The sequence below is a fragment of the Colletotrichum scovillei genome, assembly GCF_011075155.1.
Source record: "Colletotrichum scovillei strain TJNH1 chromosome Unknown Contig00006, whole genome shotgun sequence".
Taxonomy (NCBI): domain Eukaryota; kingdom Fungi; phylum Ascomycota; class Sordariomycetes; order Glomerellales; family Glomerellaceae; genus Colletotrichum; species Colletotrichum scovillei.
The window spans coordinates 4,475,238-4,487,372 of record NW_023336264.1 but is presented as its reverse complement, the minus strand read 5'-3'; the positions used below and the strand labels follow the sequence as shown (position 1 = coordinate 4,487,372).

Sequence of the window (12,135 nt, the reverse complement as noted above, 5' to 3'; positions counted from 1 at the left end):
ATGACGGGTTTGGAGGCTTTCACATTGGCATGGGCATTTTGGCGGCATCTGGGAGAAGCAATCGAGCTTCGACATTGGCATTGAGCATTCTGGCTGGATTCGGGCCTTGGTTTAGGCGTTGGGATGAGGTTAATGGCACGGTTGCCAGAGAGATACCCATCATGGCTTTGGGGTGCAGACAGTGGAAGAAGGATAGACCCTAGTCGTCCAGGCCCCCACGAGATAGTTCCCCATAGCCCCTTCATAGGAATTGAGCATCAATCATTCATAGCTTCCCCGTCCCACGTCTCAAGTTAAATAAGATATGCACAATGACTAAGCCAACCGAGGGGGGAAACTCGAACGACTTTTCTAGAGTCCAGGTCTCCAAGACTCCATGTTCGCCGGTGGGGTAACTGACACGAACAGCAAGCAAGGAAGGGTGGCATGATCTGATATTAAAAGTGCCGTCCGAGCGAAGGGGCAAAAGCAAGGCTGTTAAGGACAGAATGGGCGACGAGAGGCGAACAAACAAGACTCATCGTAGGAACTCTCGAGTCTTTAAAACGTGGGCGTCTTGCGATTGACTTTTTGGTTTTCATCCTTTGATTGTGTCTTTTATCCTCGATTCTTTGAAATCAAACCAACGTTGAGCGAAACTTGCAGGGTTATCGTTACTTTTTCCCGCTACCTTAATTCGATTGAACCTATCACATCAACGGATTATCCAATCCATCCTAACCCCCAACCACTTATCAACTCTACCTAAGGTAGTTCAACACAACCACCCAAATGACAGTCACAAAGCAAACGCCGCCCACGATGCCGATCCACCTCGAGATACCAGTCTTCTCCCCGTCCTCGGCGCTGCACGCCCAGGCCATCGGCGCGCAGCGCATCGAGCTCAACGCGCGCGGGAGCTACGCCGTCGGGGGCACGACGCCCGCGCTCGCGGACCTCGAGGGCGTGAACAACTGGCTCATGGTGCCCGTGCGGATCATGATCCGGCCGCGGGGGAAGCGTCCCGAAGACGAAGTGGACTTTGTCTACAGCGAAGACGAGTTTGAGGTGATGGTGAGGGATGTGGAGAGGTTTCGGGGCGTGTTGAGGCGGGAGAGGGGGGATGGGTTTGTGTTTGGGGTTTTGGAGCGGAGGAGTGGCGGCGATAGTGGGGTCGTGGTTGATGTTGAGAGGAATCGGAGGTTGGTGGAGGCCGCTGGCGGGCTGGCGTGTTCTTTCCACCGGGCTTTTGACGAGGTCATCCGCGATGGCGCGGCCGAGACGATTGCGAGGGGGGTGAGGGATTTGGTGGGTTGCGGGTTTGAGGGGGTGCTTACGTCCGGCGGGCCGGGGAATGCGGCGGAGAACCGGGCGGCGCTGGAGGTTGTTGTGCGGGAGGCGGCGTCGTCTGCCGGCAAGGGGACGGGAAAGGGACTGGAGGTTATCATCGGCGGCGGGGTGAGGAAGGAGAATGTTGAGGGGCTGGTTGACGGGTTCGAGGGGGCTCGTGTCTGGGCGCACTCGAGTTGTTTCACGGGCAAGTGTGCCGAGGGGGAGGTTGATGATGAGGAGGCGATGGGGATTCTGGAGAGGCTTGCTGAGAGGTGAATCTGATTCTTTCTTTTCGGTACTTTGGGTAGATGGTCGTGGGAGTCAGTGCAGATAGCGCGAACAGATCTTGACTTCAGGTTACAAACATTGAATCGAAGAGCAATGAAGTTCTCACGGGTTTTGGCCGACTGCCATCTTCGTGAATCCTGGCGTTCTGCATCCACTCGGGTTGCGAGTCAACCCCCACAGAGTCGGACCGCGCGGGAGATCGACCCTGCTTAGCACACGAACCATACTCCCCTGACAAGAGATCCGAATGGAGGCAGCAATCTAAACAAGAAACGAACAATGCACGACATAGCTACATCAGTTGACACCTGCGCGTCTGATCTTTCTGTCTCGCTTGCCTGCCTGTCTTCCGGGATGTAACCATGCCTGCGGCTCACCTAGGTTGGGCAAAGGCAGAGGCCATCTGTTTGTTCCTTTTTCCCGGTACCCTCGTCCTAGCCCATCTAGTTCCCTGAGGAAAAGCGAAGAGATCCTCTGCCCGTGGACAATACTCCAAAAAGGGTAAATTGATCCCGTCCATCGTGGGCTGACGGCGGGGGACAAAACGGACGACGGAAAGTGGATCATGGTCAGTTCATCGGCCGATGATGGGCCCGAGCGAATGGGGCCCGGGGGTCCGTTGCAACATCGCCGGGTGGCACTGTGGCCTAGACTCGCAATGTTGACTCGGGCAAGTCCAAGAGTTCCTTGCGTGAAGGCTGAATGAAATCATAGATCAGGAATCTTGGGATTTATGTTCGTGCTGCTTCTCCGGAAGTAACGTGCACAATCTCGTCGACTTGATGTTGGGGGCGGCGATGCATGAACAACTTCACAAGACTATACTCTCGACGTAGTACGAGCCTTCTACGGTGCTTTTGACGTCAGAGAACGGTGCGAAACTTCGTACATGAAAATGGCTTTGCGACGGGCTTTCAAACAAGTTCATGGGTGACTTACACAGCGACGAGCGGAGAGGGAGCGTTTCCGTGCGTCCGTCCGGCTGTCCATGTCTACAAACACCACAGCAGCAACCAGCAGTTCAGACTCCTGGGCCTGGCGTTAAGTATGGAGAGTGCTCTTGACCAACGTAGTATTAATTCTATACTTCATCACCGAGTTCATTACGGGAGAGCATCTCCAGATATGCCATCCCACGCCCAAACATCAACCGCCCCAACACCCGCTCGCCATGCTATATCAAAGTCTCAAAACCCATTCAACCCCTTTTCAACTTCAAGCGTGAAGAGCCCGAGCCTTCCTCGCACACCCAGCCCCGGGCGCCGTCGCATTCCTCGGCTGCGCGAGACCAAGACAATTCGCCATCTTGTAGAAAACATCAATGTTGCTGTACGTCCCGCCAAAGGTCTCCTGGCAAGGTCCCCTCGCCCAGACAGCAACGTCCGTCAGCGAGTGCACGCCCTGCGCCTCGTTCGTGGGCAGCGTGCCATTCACCACGAAGCCGTCGACGGCGTCCTTGGGGTTGGCGTAGTAGTCCGTCGTGTTGGTCGCCGCAACGGCGGGCGTGCGCGCGCCGTCGGCGTGGACCTTGTAGTCCTCGCGGCGGTCCGGGTTGGCGCCGAAGCCCGCGGCGATGGCGTAGCGCGGGGACCAGTTGAGCGGGAAGTTGGGCCCCGTGTTGTACGAGACGCCGGGCTGCTCGACGGTGTACTGCGACAGGCCCGAGTTGGCGTAGACGCCGACTGCCTTGCGCTTTGTGCGGTCGTCTTTCTGCTCGGCGAGGTACTTTGTGTCGGCGTTGCCAAAGACGCTGCTCATGTCAGTAGGGAAACGTGAGTTGATGTTGACGAGGGCACTCACTCAAAACCGTGGCCGTGGTCGGACGACACGACGACGAGGGTCTCGTCGAGAATGCCGAGCTCCTCGAGCTTCTCCAGCGTGGCCTTGACGGTGTCGTCGAGCTCGAGCAGGTCGCCCAGCGCGCGGTCGTAGTCGAGGGCGTGCATCTGCTTGTCGATGGACGCGGCCTCGGACATGAGGAAGAAGCCGCGCTCGCCGCCGCGGTTGTGCAGCGTCTCGACGGCCTTGAGCGTCATCTCCTTGAGCCCGGGGACGTCGGCGGCGGCGCTCTTGTTGCCCGTGGGATCGTTGCTCAGCTTGGCCAGGTTCTCCGTCAAGACATTGCGATCGAGCCAGACGGGGAGGTTGCCCTGGGTGAAGATGCCGAGGATGCGCTCGTTGGGGTCGGCGGCCTCGAGCGACGTCTTGTTGAGGGCGACGCTGTAGCCCTTGTCGGCGAAGGCGGCGTAGTAGTCCTTGCCCTGGTAGGAGCCCTTGCCCGGGTAGAACTGCTCGGCGCCGCCGCCGAGGTAGACGTCCGGGCCGGTCATCTTCGTCCAGGTGTAGTTTGTGATGCCGTTGAGGGCCTGGTCGATCAGGGGCCCGTACAGGGACCGGGCGCGGGTGTGCGCCGTCAGGGCGATGGGGGTCGCGTCGGCGATGAAGGCCGTGGAGACGGCGCCCCAGGCGGAGCCCTGCGTTTGTTAGACTGGTTCAGGGGGCAGGGACTTCTGACATACCCAGATACGGTGGATCAGCTCGACAATGGTCTCGACCTTGGGGTCGTCAAAGGCGTCGGGGGAAGAGTCGACGTAGACACTGGCACATGTCAGCGAGCATTTTGACGGTCCATCATCTCCACTTACCCCATGGCGTTCACGGTGCTCTTGTGGCCAGAGTACAGCGCCGACGCCGAGTTGGCAGAGTCGGTGATGTAGCTGTCGATGGAATGGGTCATCTGGTGACCAATGACGGGGAACTTGTCGAGAGCCAGGCTGGTCTGGTACTTTCCATTGATGCTCTTGTGACCGAGAAGACGGGCGGCAGTGACCTGTGGGTGTCAGTACGGTCTCAAGAGATGCGAATTCGCGGTCAATACCATGTTGGTGGTCATTCCGTCGCCTGGTCCAAGTTAGCACGAGCACAAGCACCACAACCACAGAGACATACCAATGAAGAAGATGACGTTCTTGGCCTTCTTCTCCGTCGCCAGGGGTCGCACGACCCAGTTGGCGGTGGTCTTCTTGCCGTCGTAGTACGTGAGGGTGACGACGTAGTTGCCGGGCTCGTACAGCGCGAGGCGGCGCCAAATCTTGGACGCCACGTTGACGACGCTCTTCTGCTTGGCGTCCTCGGCGAAGAGGTCCTCGTACCACCCAAACGACCACTTCTCGAGCTTGGGCTCCTCGAGACCAAAGAACTCGGTCAGGCTCTTTGCGGCGCCGCCCTCCTTGGCAATGGTCGCCTTGAAGCCCTCGTCGGGGACGCCGTTGTTGAAGGCCTCGGAGCCGTTGACGGGCGCGTGGATCTCGACGCGGAGGTCAAAGGTCTGGCCGGGGAGGAAGTCGGACTGGTCGGGCGGGAGGACGCAGCCGAGGTCCGGGCACGTCCCGAGGCGCTGGTAGGTCTGCGCCGAGGCGAGAGACGACAGCGAGGCCGCGGCCAGGACGGCGGCGAGGGGGTTGAGCTTGACCATCTTTGTGGTTTCCTCAGGGTGAATTTGGCTGCAGAGTGAAGCCAAAAAGAGCACAATGAAGCGTGGGATGAGAAGAAGGGCACAACAAGCTTGACCGGGACGTTGGAGCAGAAGCTTTCCTGCGGCTCGGGAGCTTATATACCAATAAGTTCAGCAAGGGGACCAAAGTCATCCCATGTCTCCTGAGAGGTGGGAAGGCTAATTCCCCCGCCAAAAGTTCCCTGTCTACTGCATGACAAAATGACAAAAACACTCTGTCGGTTCGCGGAGCCTCGCGTTCGCGGGTCCCATACTTTGAAGACAGCTCCGGGCGAGAGAGCTGCAGGTTGCGCGGCGCATCATCCCAGCCTGCGCAGAACGTTAGTCCAACGTAATGGGCAGGATTCCGTCTGCACCGAGAGCATCGATATCGATGTACGATTGGACAGCACAGGGGCAGAAGGACGGCTAGACCGAGATCATGACGGCGTGCTGGGTCGGATGGAGGAAGCTGAATGTAACTTCACGGCTCGTTTTGAGCGACAGAGGCACGTGTCTCTGCGCGAACTTTGAGGTGGTGAGTCGGGGCCATCTCGGGCTTCCCAACGCCAAGACACTTGTTATTTGACGGCGAAGCGGAGATGATGCTAATCATGCTAGGCCCTGGAGCAAGAAAGAAGGAAGAAGCTCCGAAGCTGGAAGCTGGGCGTGCTCGGTCTGCGGATTGGGGATGAAGCCTGCGAACGCTGCGTGGGGTGGGTTGCCAGAAGACACAAGAGATGAACGGCGTCATGTGGCGTTGGCTTGGCGCTGCAGGTCGAGAAGGGATCATGAGCTTTCTAAGCTTGCTCAGCTTCCCGAACCTGATTGAGAACCTCGTTGCTATTCGTCAATCCCGGCCGGGTTGTAGTCGGTCGAGAGGTTTGTGTTGCCGGGAAGAGACGAGAGTTGACCGTGGCCGTTGGGTCCGACCCCGTGGGTGAATTGGCGCTTCTGATTGGCTGCTCGCTGCCGGTGTAAGTCGGGGAACCAGGGTTGACGGCCGGGGGTGTTGGTCTTGGTGGTGTCGATGTCTTTGGTGCCTTGGGGGAACAAGCTTACCATCTCATTTTACAGACTTTGGGTCAATCGCTACTGCTTGCAAGAGCCCGAGATGATCCTTGAAGAAGGGCGTGTGTTGACGGAACGTGTTGTGGGTGATGTTCTGCGCAAACGCCAAGAATGACGACGGCACGAGCTCCGAAGGACCCCCAAAACTTCGCCACGATGTGAAGAAGCTTTCCTTGGCTTTTCAATGGACCCTCTTGTTGTTTCTTGTTCCGGCGGCCACGTTGGGGAGCACGTTTCCTGCTAGTAGCATAGAAAGCGAGTTCGCTCGAAGCTGCGTTTCCCGATCGTTGCGCCGACAGCATGGTTGACCGAGCCTCTATTCTAGAATTGTGGTAGCAAGTCAAGAGAACATGGTGACATTGAACGGACCCAAATCCGCGGGATCGGATCCAGCACGAGTGTGACAGGTTCCGCCGTCTGCGATGATCATCACTTCTCTCAAGGGAGAGGGGCACTTTGCAGGACACTGAGTACAGAGTATGAGAGTGGTCTCTTTGAGTCTAAACATTACGAATCTAAGTGTCTCTACGACAAACATGATCGACTGAGTTGTGCAGTTGCGAGTCAGATAATCGTACAGAAACCCCGTTTCCCAAACGCCGTGCTCTATGAGAGGAGTCAAGCGCTCAACTCCCAGGCCGAAAATGCCACAATTCAACGAGACGAAGCTCTTCAACGTCCCCTGCTCACTCGAGGTTCTGCGCCTCGCACATCTGCTTGTACATGCCCCCCTTGGCAACAAGCTGCGCATGCGTGCCCCTCTCCACGATCCTCCCACCATAAAACACACAAATCACATCGGCATCCTTGACCGTTGACAACCGGTGCGCAACAGCAATCGTAATCCTCTCCCCGTCCCGCGCGGCCTCCTCCAGCGCGCGCTGCACAATCTTCTCCGACTCGGTGTCGAGCGCGCTCGTCGCCTCGTCGAGAAGCAGGATCTTGGGCTGGCGGATCAGCGCCCGCGCGATGGCGATGCGCTGCCTCTGTCCTCCCGACAACTGCAATCCGCTGCTGCCGCAGGGGGTCGCGAGGCCTTCAGGGAGCGACGAGACAAAGTCCCACGCGTTGGCTGCGCGGCAGGCCGCTTCGATTTGGGTGTCCGGGACGATTTCGTCCAGGGACTCTGCGTCGATGCCTAACGAAATGTTCTCGCGGATGGAGCCCTGGAAGAGGGTGGGCTCTTGCTGGACAAGGGCGACGATGTGGCGGTAGAGGCGGGGGTTGAGGTCCGACAGAGCGGCGTCGCCGTCGATGACGATGCTGCCCGTTGTCGGGTCGTAGAAGCGTTCGAGCATGGCGATCATCGTGGACTTGCCGCAGCCTGAGGCGCCTACCAGGGCGACGAACTGGCCCTTTTTGATCTGGTGTGTGTTAGGCATGATTTGTGTCAGGTACTAAAGGGGGACTCACCTCGAGATCGACTGCGCGGAGGACATGCGCTTCAGGTCGTAGGGGGTACGAGAAGCGGAGCTGCTGGAAGTCGACCGAGGCGCCGGCCTTTGGCGCGGCGTCGCGGTTTTGAGGCGTCTCCTGGATGGACGGCTGGAGGTCGTGCAGCCAGAAGAGGTAGTTTGCGGCGTTGATGCCCTTGGTCATGCCTGGGAGGGTCAGAGTGTGCGACATCACTAGCGGAGAAGATTCGACTTACTGCTCGAGTACTGGAACAGCTGCGACGCGGCCTGTCCTGAGAAGAAGGTGCCCATGAAGGCGACGAAGAACTGGTACATTGTGATCTCGTTGAACGAGAGCAGCCGGCAGCCGTACCTGTTCGAAGGTTAGCAACTAGATCGGGAAGACGCAGCACCCAAACTCACCAAAACCCGAGGGCCATGAAAAAGTACTCAATGGCTTGGGTCAGTCCAAACGCAACAGTCATGACGAAAAGGGGGCCAGTCGAAGCCCTCACGGCGTTGTCGAGCTCGTCAGTGTACCTCTTCAACACCGACTCCTCGATCGCAAGAGACGAAACTGTCCTTATGGCCGTCACGGACTCGGACGCGATCGCCGCGCTGGCAGAGTACCGCTTCGACGTCTTTGTATCGAGGCGCGAGTCGAGTCTGACCTTGATATAGCCCGAGCTGACAAGTGGCGGCATACCCGCGAGCACGACGACGAGACCCAGCTTCCAGGTCGTGGCGATGGCCAGGATACCGCACGCGATGACATTCAGCGACGAGATGAGGATGAGGCCAATGTTGAAGCCCATGAGCTCGAGGATGGCCTGCGGGTTCGACTCGAGACGACTGGCGAGCGCACCCGTGTTGTTCTCGACGCGGTCAAAGAACTGCAGATCCTGGCGGAGGAAATCGTTGAGGGACTGCCGGCGCAGCTTGTGGTTGAGCCCCTGGGCGATGACATTTGTGGCCCAGCCCATGACGAAGTAGCAGCAGAGCACGCCGAGGGCGAGGACGAAGAACATGAGGGAGTAGAAGTTGCCCTTTGTGATCATCTCGGAGCCCGTCATCGTGAAGACGTCGACGAGGTTGGCGATGACGAGCGATTGGCCGGGGAATGCGCCGGCGGCGACTATCACGGCCAGCAACGTCGCGAGGTACGCCCACTTGAGCTCGGGAGTCTCGCGCACCATGCGGATGACGACGCTGATGAGGCCGATAGGCTTGTAGTGATCAAAGTTATCGCGCTCCTTTTGCGCCTCCATCCGCGTCTGGTCCGTCGTCCGGTACCGGCTCATGGTCTTCGTAAGCTCAATACCCTCCTTCCCGGAAGCCGCCGCCGCCGCCGTCACCGCTTCGTCGTCATCCTCCTCTGTCTCGGTGATGGACCCTTCCTCGGCCACGTTCAGGTTCTGCGCCCTCACGAGACGGGTGTACGCGCCGCCCTGCGCCAACAATCCCTCGTGCGTCCCCTGCTCGACAATGGCGCCCTTGTTCATGACGACGATGTTGTCGGCCTTGCGGATGGTGGCGAGCTTGTGGGCGATGACGATGGTCGTGCGGCCCTCGGCGGCCTTGTCGAGAGCCTGCTGCACGACGCCCTCAGCGTGCGGGTCCAGCGCGCTGGTGGCTTCGTCGAGGAGGAGCACCTTTGGTTCCGAGATGATACTCCGCGCGATGGCGACGCGCTGCTTCTGGCCGCCTGACAAGAGGCCGCCGCGCTCGCCAATCATGGTATCGTAGCCCTCGGGCAGCTGGGAGACGAAGTCGTGGGCAAAGGCGATCTTGGCGGCGTCCTGGACGCGGCGGAGCTGCTCCTCGCGGGGCGAGGACTCCCACGGCGTTCCGACGAGGCCGTTGGCGATGTTGTCAAAGACCGTTCCCTGGAAGAGGACGGGTTCCTGCGGTTGTCAGCGATGCTTTAAATTGTAGGTGCTTCTCGTCTCACCTGCTGCACGAGCCGGACATTCTTCCTGAGCCAGTTGAGGTTCAGCTCGTTGATCGGCTGGCCGTCGAGCTTGATAGTGCCCGACTTTGGGTTATACCACCGCTCAATCAGCCCGATGATTGTGCTCTTACCGGAGCCACTGGAGCCCACGAGCGCCGTCACCTTGCCCGCGGGCACGTGGAGCGAGTAGTTGTCGAGGACCGTGACGCCGGGGCGCGTCGGGTACTCGAATGAGATGTTCTCGAGGTCGACGACGCCGACGGTCTCGGTGGGCTGGTGGCCCGACTTGTCAAAGGGGTCAATCTCGGAGACGCGGTCGATGAGCTTAAAGAGCTGGGCGGCGGCGGAGGCGGCGCGGGTGAATTCGATAATGTAGGGCGCCAGCATGGTCAAGCTCGTTGCGCCAATGACCACGGAGAGGAGGACTCTGTAACACGGTCAGTTGAGGATTTCTTAGATGCTGCGGACTACTCACGTGAAAATGTCTCCAGACTCGGTGATCTCGCCCCGGTTCAGCATGTGGATGCCCTGCCAGAACGCCAGGGCGAAGCCGGCGTAGATGACAAAGTACTCAAACGAAAAGAGCACGCCAAACAGGGCCGACTTCTTGTTGCCGATGCGGTGGGCGTCCTCAAGGAACCTGTCAAACTTTTGCACCAGGCGCGAGCGGATCTCAAAGGCGTGGACGGTGCGCGCGCTCGAGAGGATGCCCTCGGAAAAGGAGCCCGCCTGGGCGTAGATGTCGAGGATCTTCGTCTCGAGGCCGGCCTCGATGGTGGAGACGACGCCCATGACGACCAAGATTAGGGGTGCGATGCAGCACACGATGAGCGTCAGCTTCCACTGCGTGACGAAGGCGATGATGAAGGCGGTGACGAAGACGGCGAGCCCCTGGAAGGTCAGGGCGAGCTTCTCGGCGATGCCGACCTGGATGAGGCGGCCGTTGGAGATGGCCTGGGTGGCGATGGAGCCGCCGGAGCCGATGTCGTAGAAGGCGACTTCCTGGCGGAGGGCGGCGTGGAGGTAGGCGTGGCGGATGTTTCTCGTGATGCGGTAGGCGGAGAAGGTTGTCAGGGAGATGTAGCCGTAGGCGAGGACGAAGCGCGCGATGCCGAGGTAGACAAAGTAGAGCCTGGGAATGTTAGCTTGCAGTGATGATGTGGATGGACGAGGACGTACGCCAGCTTTGAGACTTCATTGCGAAAGTGTTGAGGCGTGGACTGGCCGGTGGTGAAGTCCTGGATGGTGGTGACGAAGCTGCCAAAGATCAAGTTCTGCAGGGCCACACCGGCGCCGGCGCCCAGGGCGCATACTATCGCGATGGTTTGCAGGAGCTTCTCAAAGGGTCCTCCAAAGGAAAATATTCTCTGGGAGACATCAGCATGCTTGCAAAAATTGAGGTTGGCGGCCATCATACCAGGTAGGCCTTGAACGCGCCGCCCTCTGCCTTGACAGCTTCGTTTGGCGAAGCAATGGCGGCGACGGTATCCTCAGCCGGAGTGTGCTCCTTCTTTTCGGCCCCCATATTGTGTGGCTGACGGGTGGTTCACCCCAAGATCTGATCGTCTGTGTCGCGTGGTGTGTTCGTATGATCAAGAGATGTGAGCCGGCGGGTTGGTTTCTCTTGTAGATGAGATGGAGAAACCAGACGATGCAGGTTATATGATGCTGTGCACCTGGGAAGAATTCTTTTCAGACGCGCATATTGACATTTGAAGCTCGGATAATGGACCAAGCAAACGCGAGATGACTGATCGCCAGCGTCGCAGAATCTCCGTCATTGAAGCTGCTGCTTCGAGGCCTTGGCTTCTCCCGCGGACCGCCGTCATGGAAGCGAGGACGCCCCACTCTCCGGCATAGTGGACCCCCCGCTTCGGTGCAGGAACGAGTGCGATTGGTTCGACTCCAGCTTGGCAGGCTCGCAGCGGGGGCCGCGGGTTCATCGCGCCCGGGCGCCCACTGCGGTGCTTTGCTCGGGGCGCGGTGCTCTCGGGGCGCGAGGCGTTAGACAATGTCCAGATTTCCCTTCATCCCAAACCATTAAAGGCTAAAGGAGTTCCCCCTCGATCAATGTGTGATGAGGTGTCACCACGTCAGCAGGATGTTTTGGTTTGACCGAGTCCGACGTCGATGATGCCGATGACTCTTTCGCCGGACGGCGCGGCGGATATCTGAGACGCTACGGCGCCGCGCCGACACGTGGGGAGCGCTGTCTCCGGGTTGAGCTACTCACGAGTCACCAAACAGTTACCACAAAGACCGTACCCATGGACAGCATGTCGCCGTGGCCAGAAGTGCCCTGGGTTGAGCAGACGGGGTGGTTTGGTGCCATGTGTCTCGGTCCATACCGAAGATGGCATCCTCGAGTCGAACAAGACAGCAAGCGGCAGATGCCCTCCATATAGTCCTGCCCGGAGCCATTCTGACCTTTGGGGCCGGAAGCCGGAAGGACAAGCGGACGCCGAATGGAAAGACTCGGTACTTGCGCCGCCCTTACTCCGTCCCCCGTCTGAGATGCTGGTCCATGCCTCGCCCTACCTATCGCGGGCATTCACGAATCCAAATGCGTCCATGCCGGCGATGTGGCCCTGGCGTTGCCGGTGGGATACGTTTGAATAGACTACAAC

The 12,135-nt window shown here is 59.0% G+C and overlaps 3 protein-coding genes across 3 annotated transcripts; 1 reads left to right on the top strand and 2 right to left on the bottom strand.

The window, feature by feature from the left end:
* The first annotated feature begins 499 nt into the window (after positions 1-499).
* Positions 500-1,933, top strand: HER10_EVM0005723 (CutC family protein). Its single transcript, XM_035475328.1, has one exon. The coding sequence runs from the start codon at positions 772-774 to the stop codon at positions 1,585-1,587; it is 816 nt and encodes a 271-aa protein (XP_035332671.1). The 5' UTR covers positions 500-771; the 3' UTR covers positions 1,588-1,933.
* Positions 1,934-2,348: 415 nt separating this feature from the next.
* On the bottom strand, positions 2,349-6,501 carry HER10_EVM0001382 (alkaline phosphatase). The gene is made up of 6 exons (XM_035471130.1): positions 4,549-6,501; positions 4,478-4,500; positions 4,245-4,429; positions 4,119-4,197; positions 3,400-4,073; positions 2,349-3,349 (listed from the first exon to the last, which is right to left on the bottom strand). Exons 1-6 carry the CDS (start codon positions 5,072-5,074, stop codon positions 2,815-2,817), a joined length of 2,022 nt encoding a protein of 673 aa, XP_035332152.1. The 5' UTR covers positions 5,075-6,501; the 3' UTR covers positions 2,349-2,814.
* Positions 6,502-6,849: 348 nt separating this feature from the next.
* Positions 6,850-12,043, bottom strand: HER10_EVM0011105 (ABC transporter; the record flags this gene model as incomplete). Its single annotated transcript, XM_035480544.1, has 5 exons — positions 9,509-12,043; positions 7,981-9,461; positions 7,815-7,930; positions 7,577-7,764; positions 6,850-7,527 (listed from the first exon to the last, which is right to left on the bottom strand). The coding sequence occupies exons 1-5, from the start codon at positions 9,893-9,895 to the stop codon at positions 6,850-6,852; spliced, it is 2,850 nt and encodes a 949-aa protein (XP_035333339.1). The 5' UTR covers positions 9,896-12,043.
* Positions 12,044-12,135: the final 92 nt, after the last annotated feature.

Excerpts from the sequence above, each read along its gene's own strand:
- HER10_EVM0005723 (XM_035475328.1), top strand. The coding sequence starts at position 772 with ATGACAGTCACAAAGCAAACGCCGCCCACGATGCCGATCCACCTCGAG.
- HER10_EVM0001382 (XM_035471130.1), bottom strand. The coding sequence starts at position 5,074 with ATGGTCAAGCTCAACCCCCTCGCCGCCGTCCTGGCCGCGGCCTCGCTG. Across the intron at positions 4,501-4,548 it reads GAACGTCATCTTCTTCATTG|GCGACGGAATGACCACCAAC; the intron begins GTATGTCTCTGT and ends AACTTGGACCAG. Across the intron at positions 4,198-4,244 it reads AGCACCGTGAACGCCATGGG|TGTCTACGTCGACTCTTCCC; the intron begins GTAAGTGGAGAT and ends GACATGTGCCAG.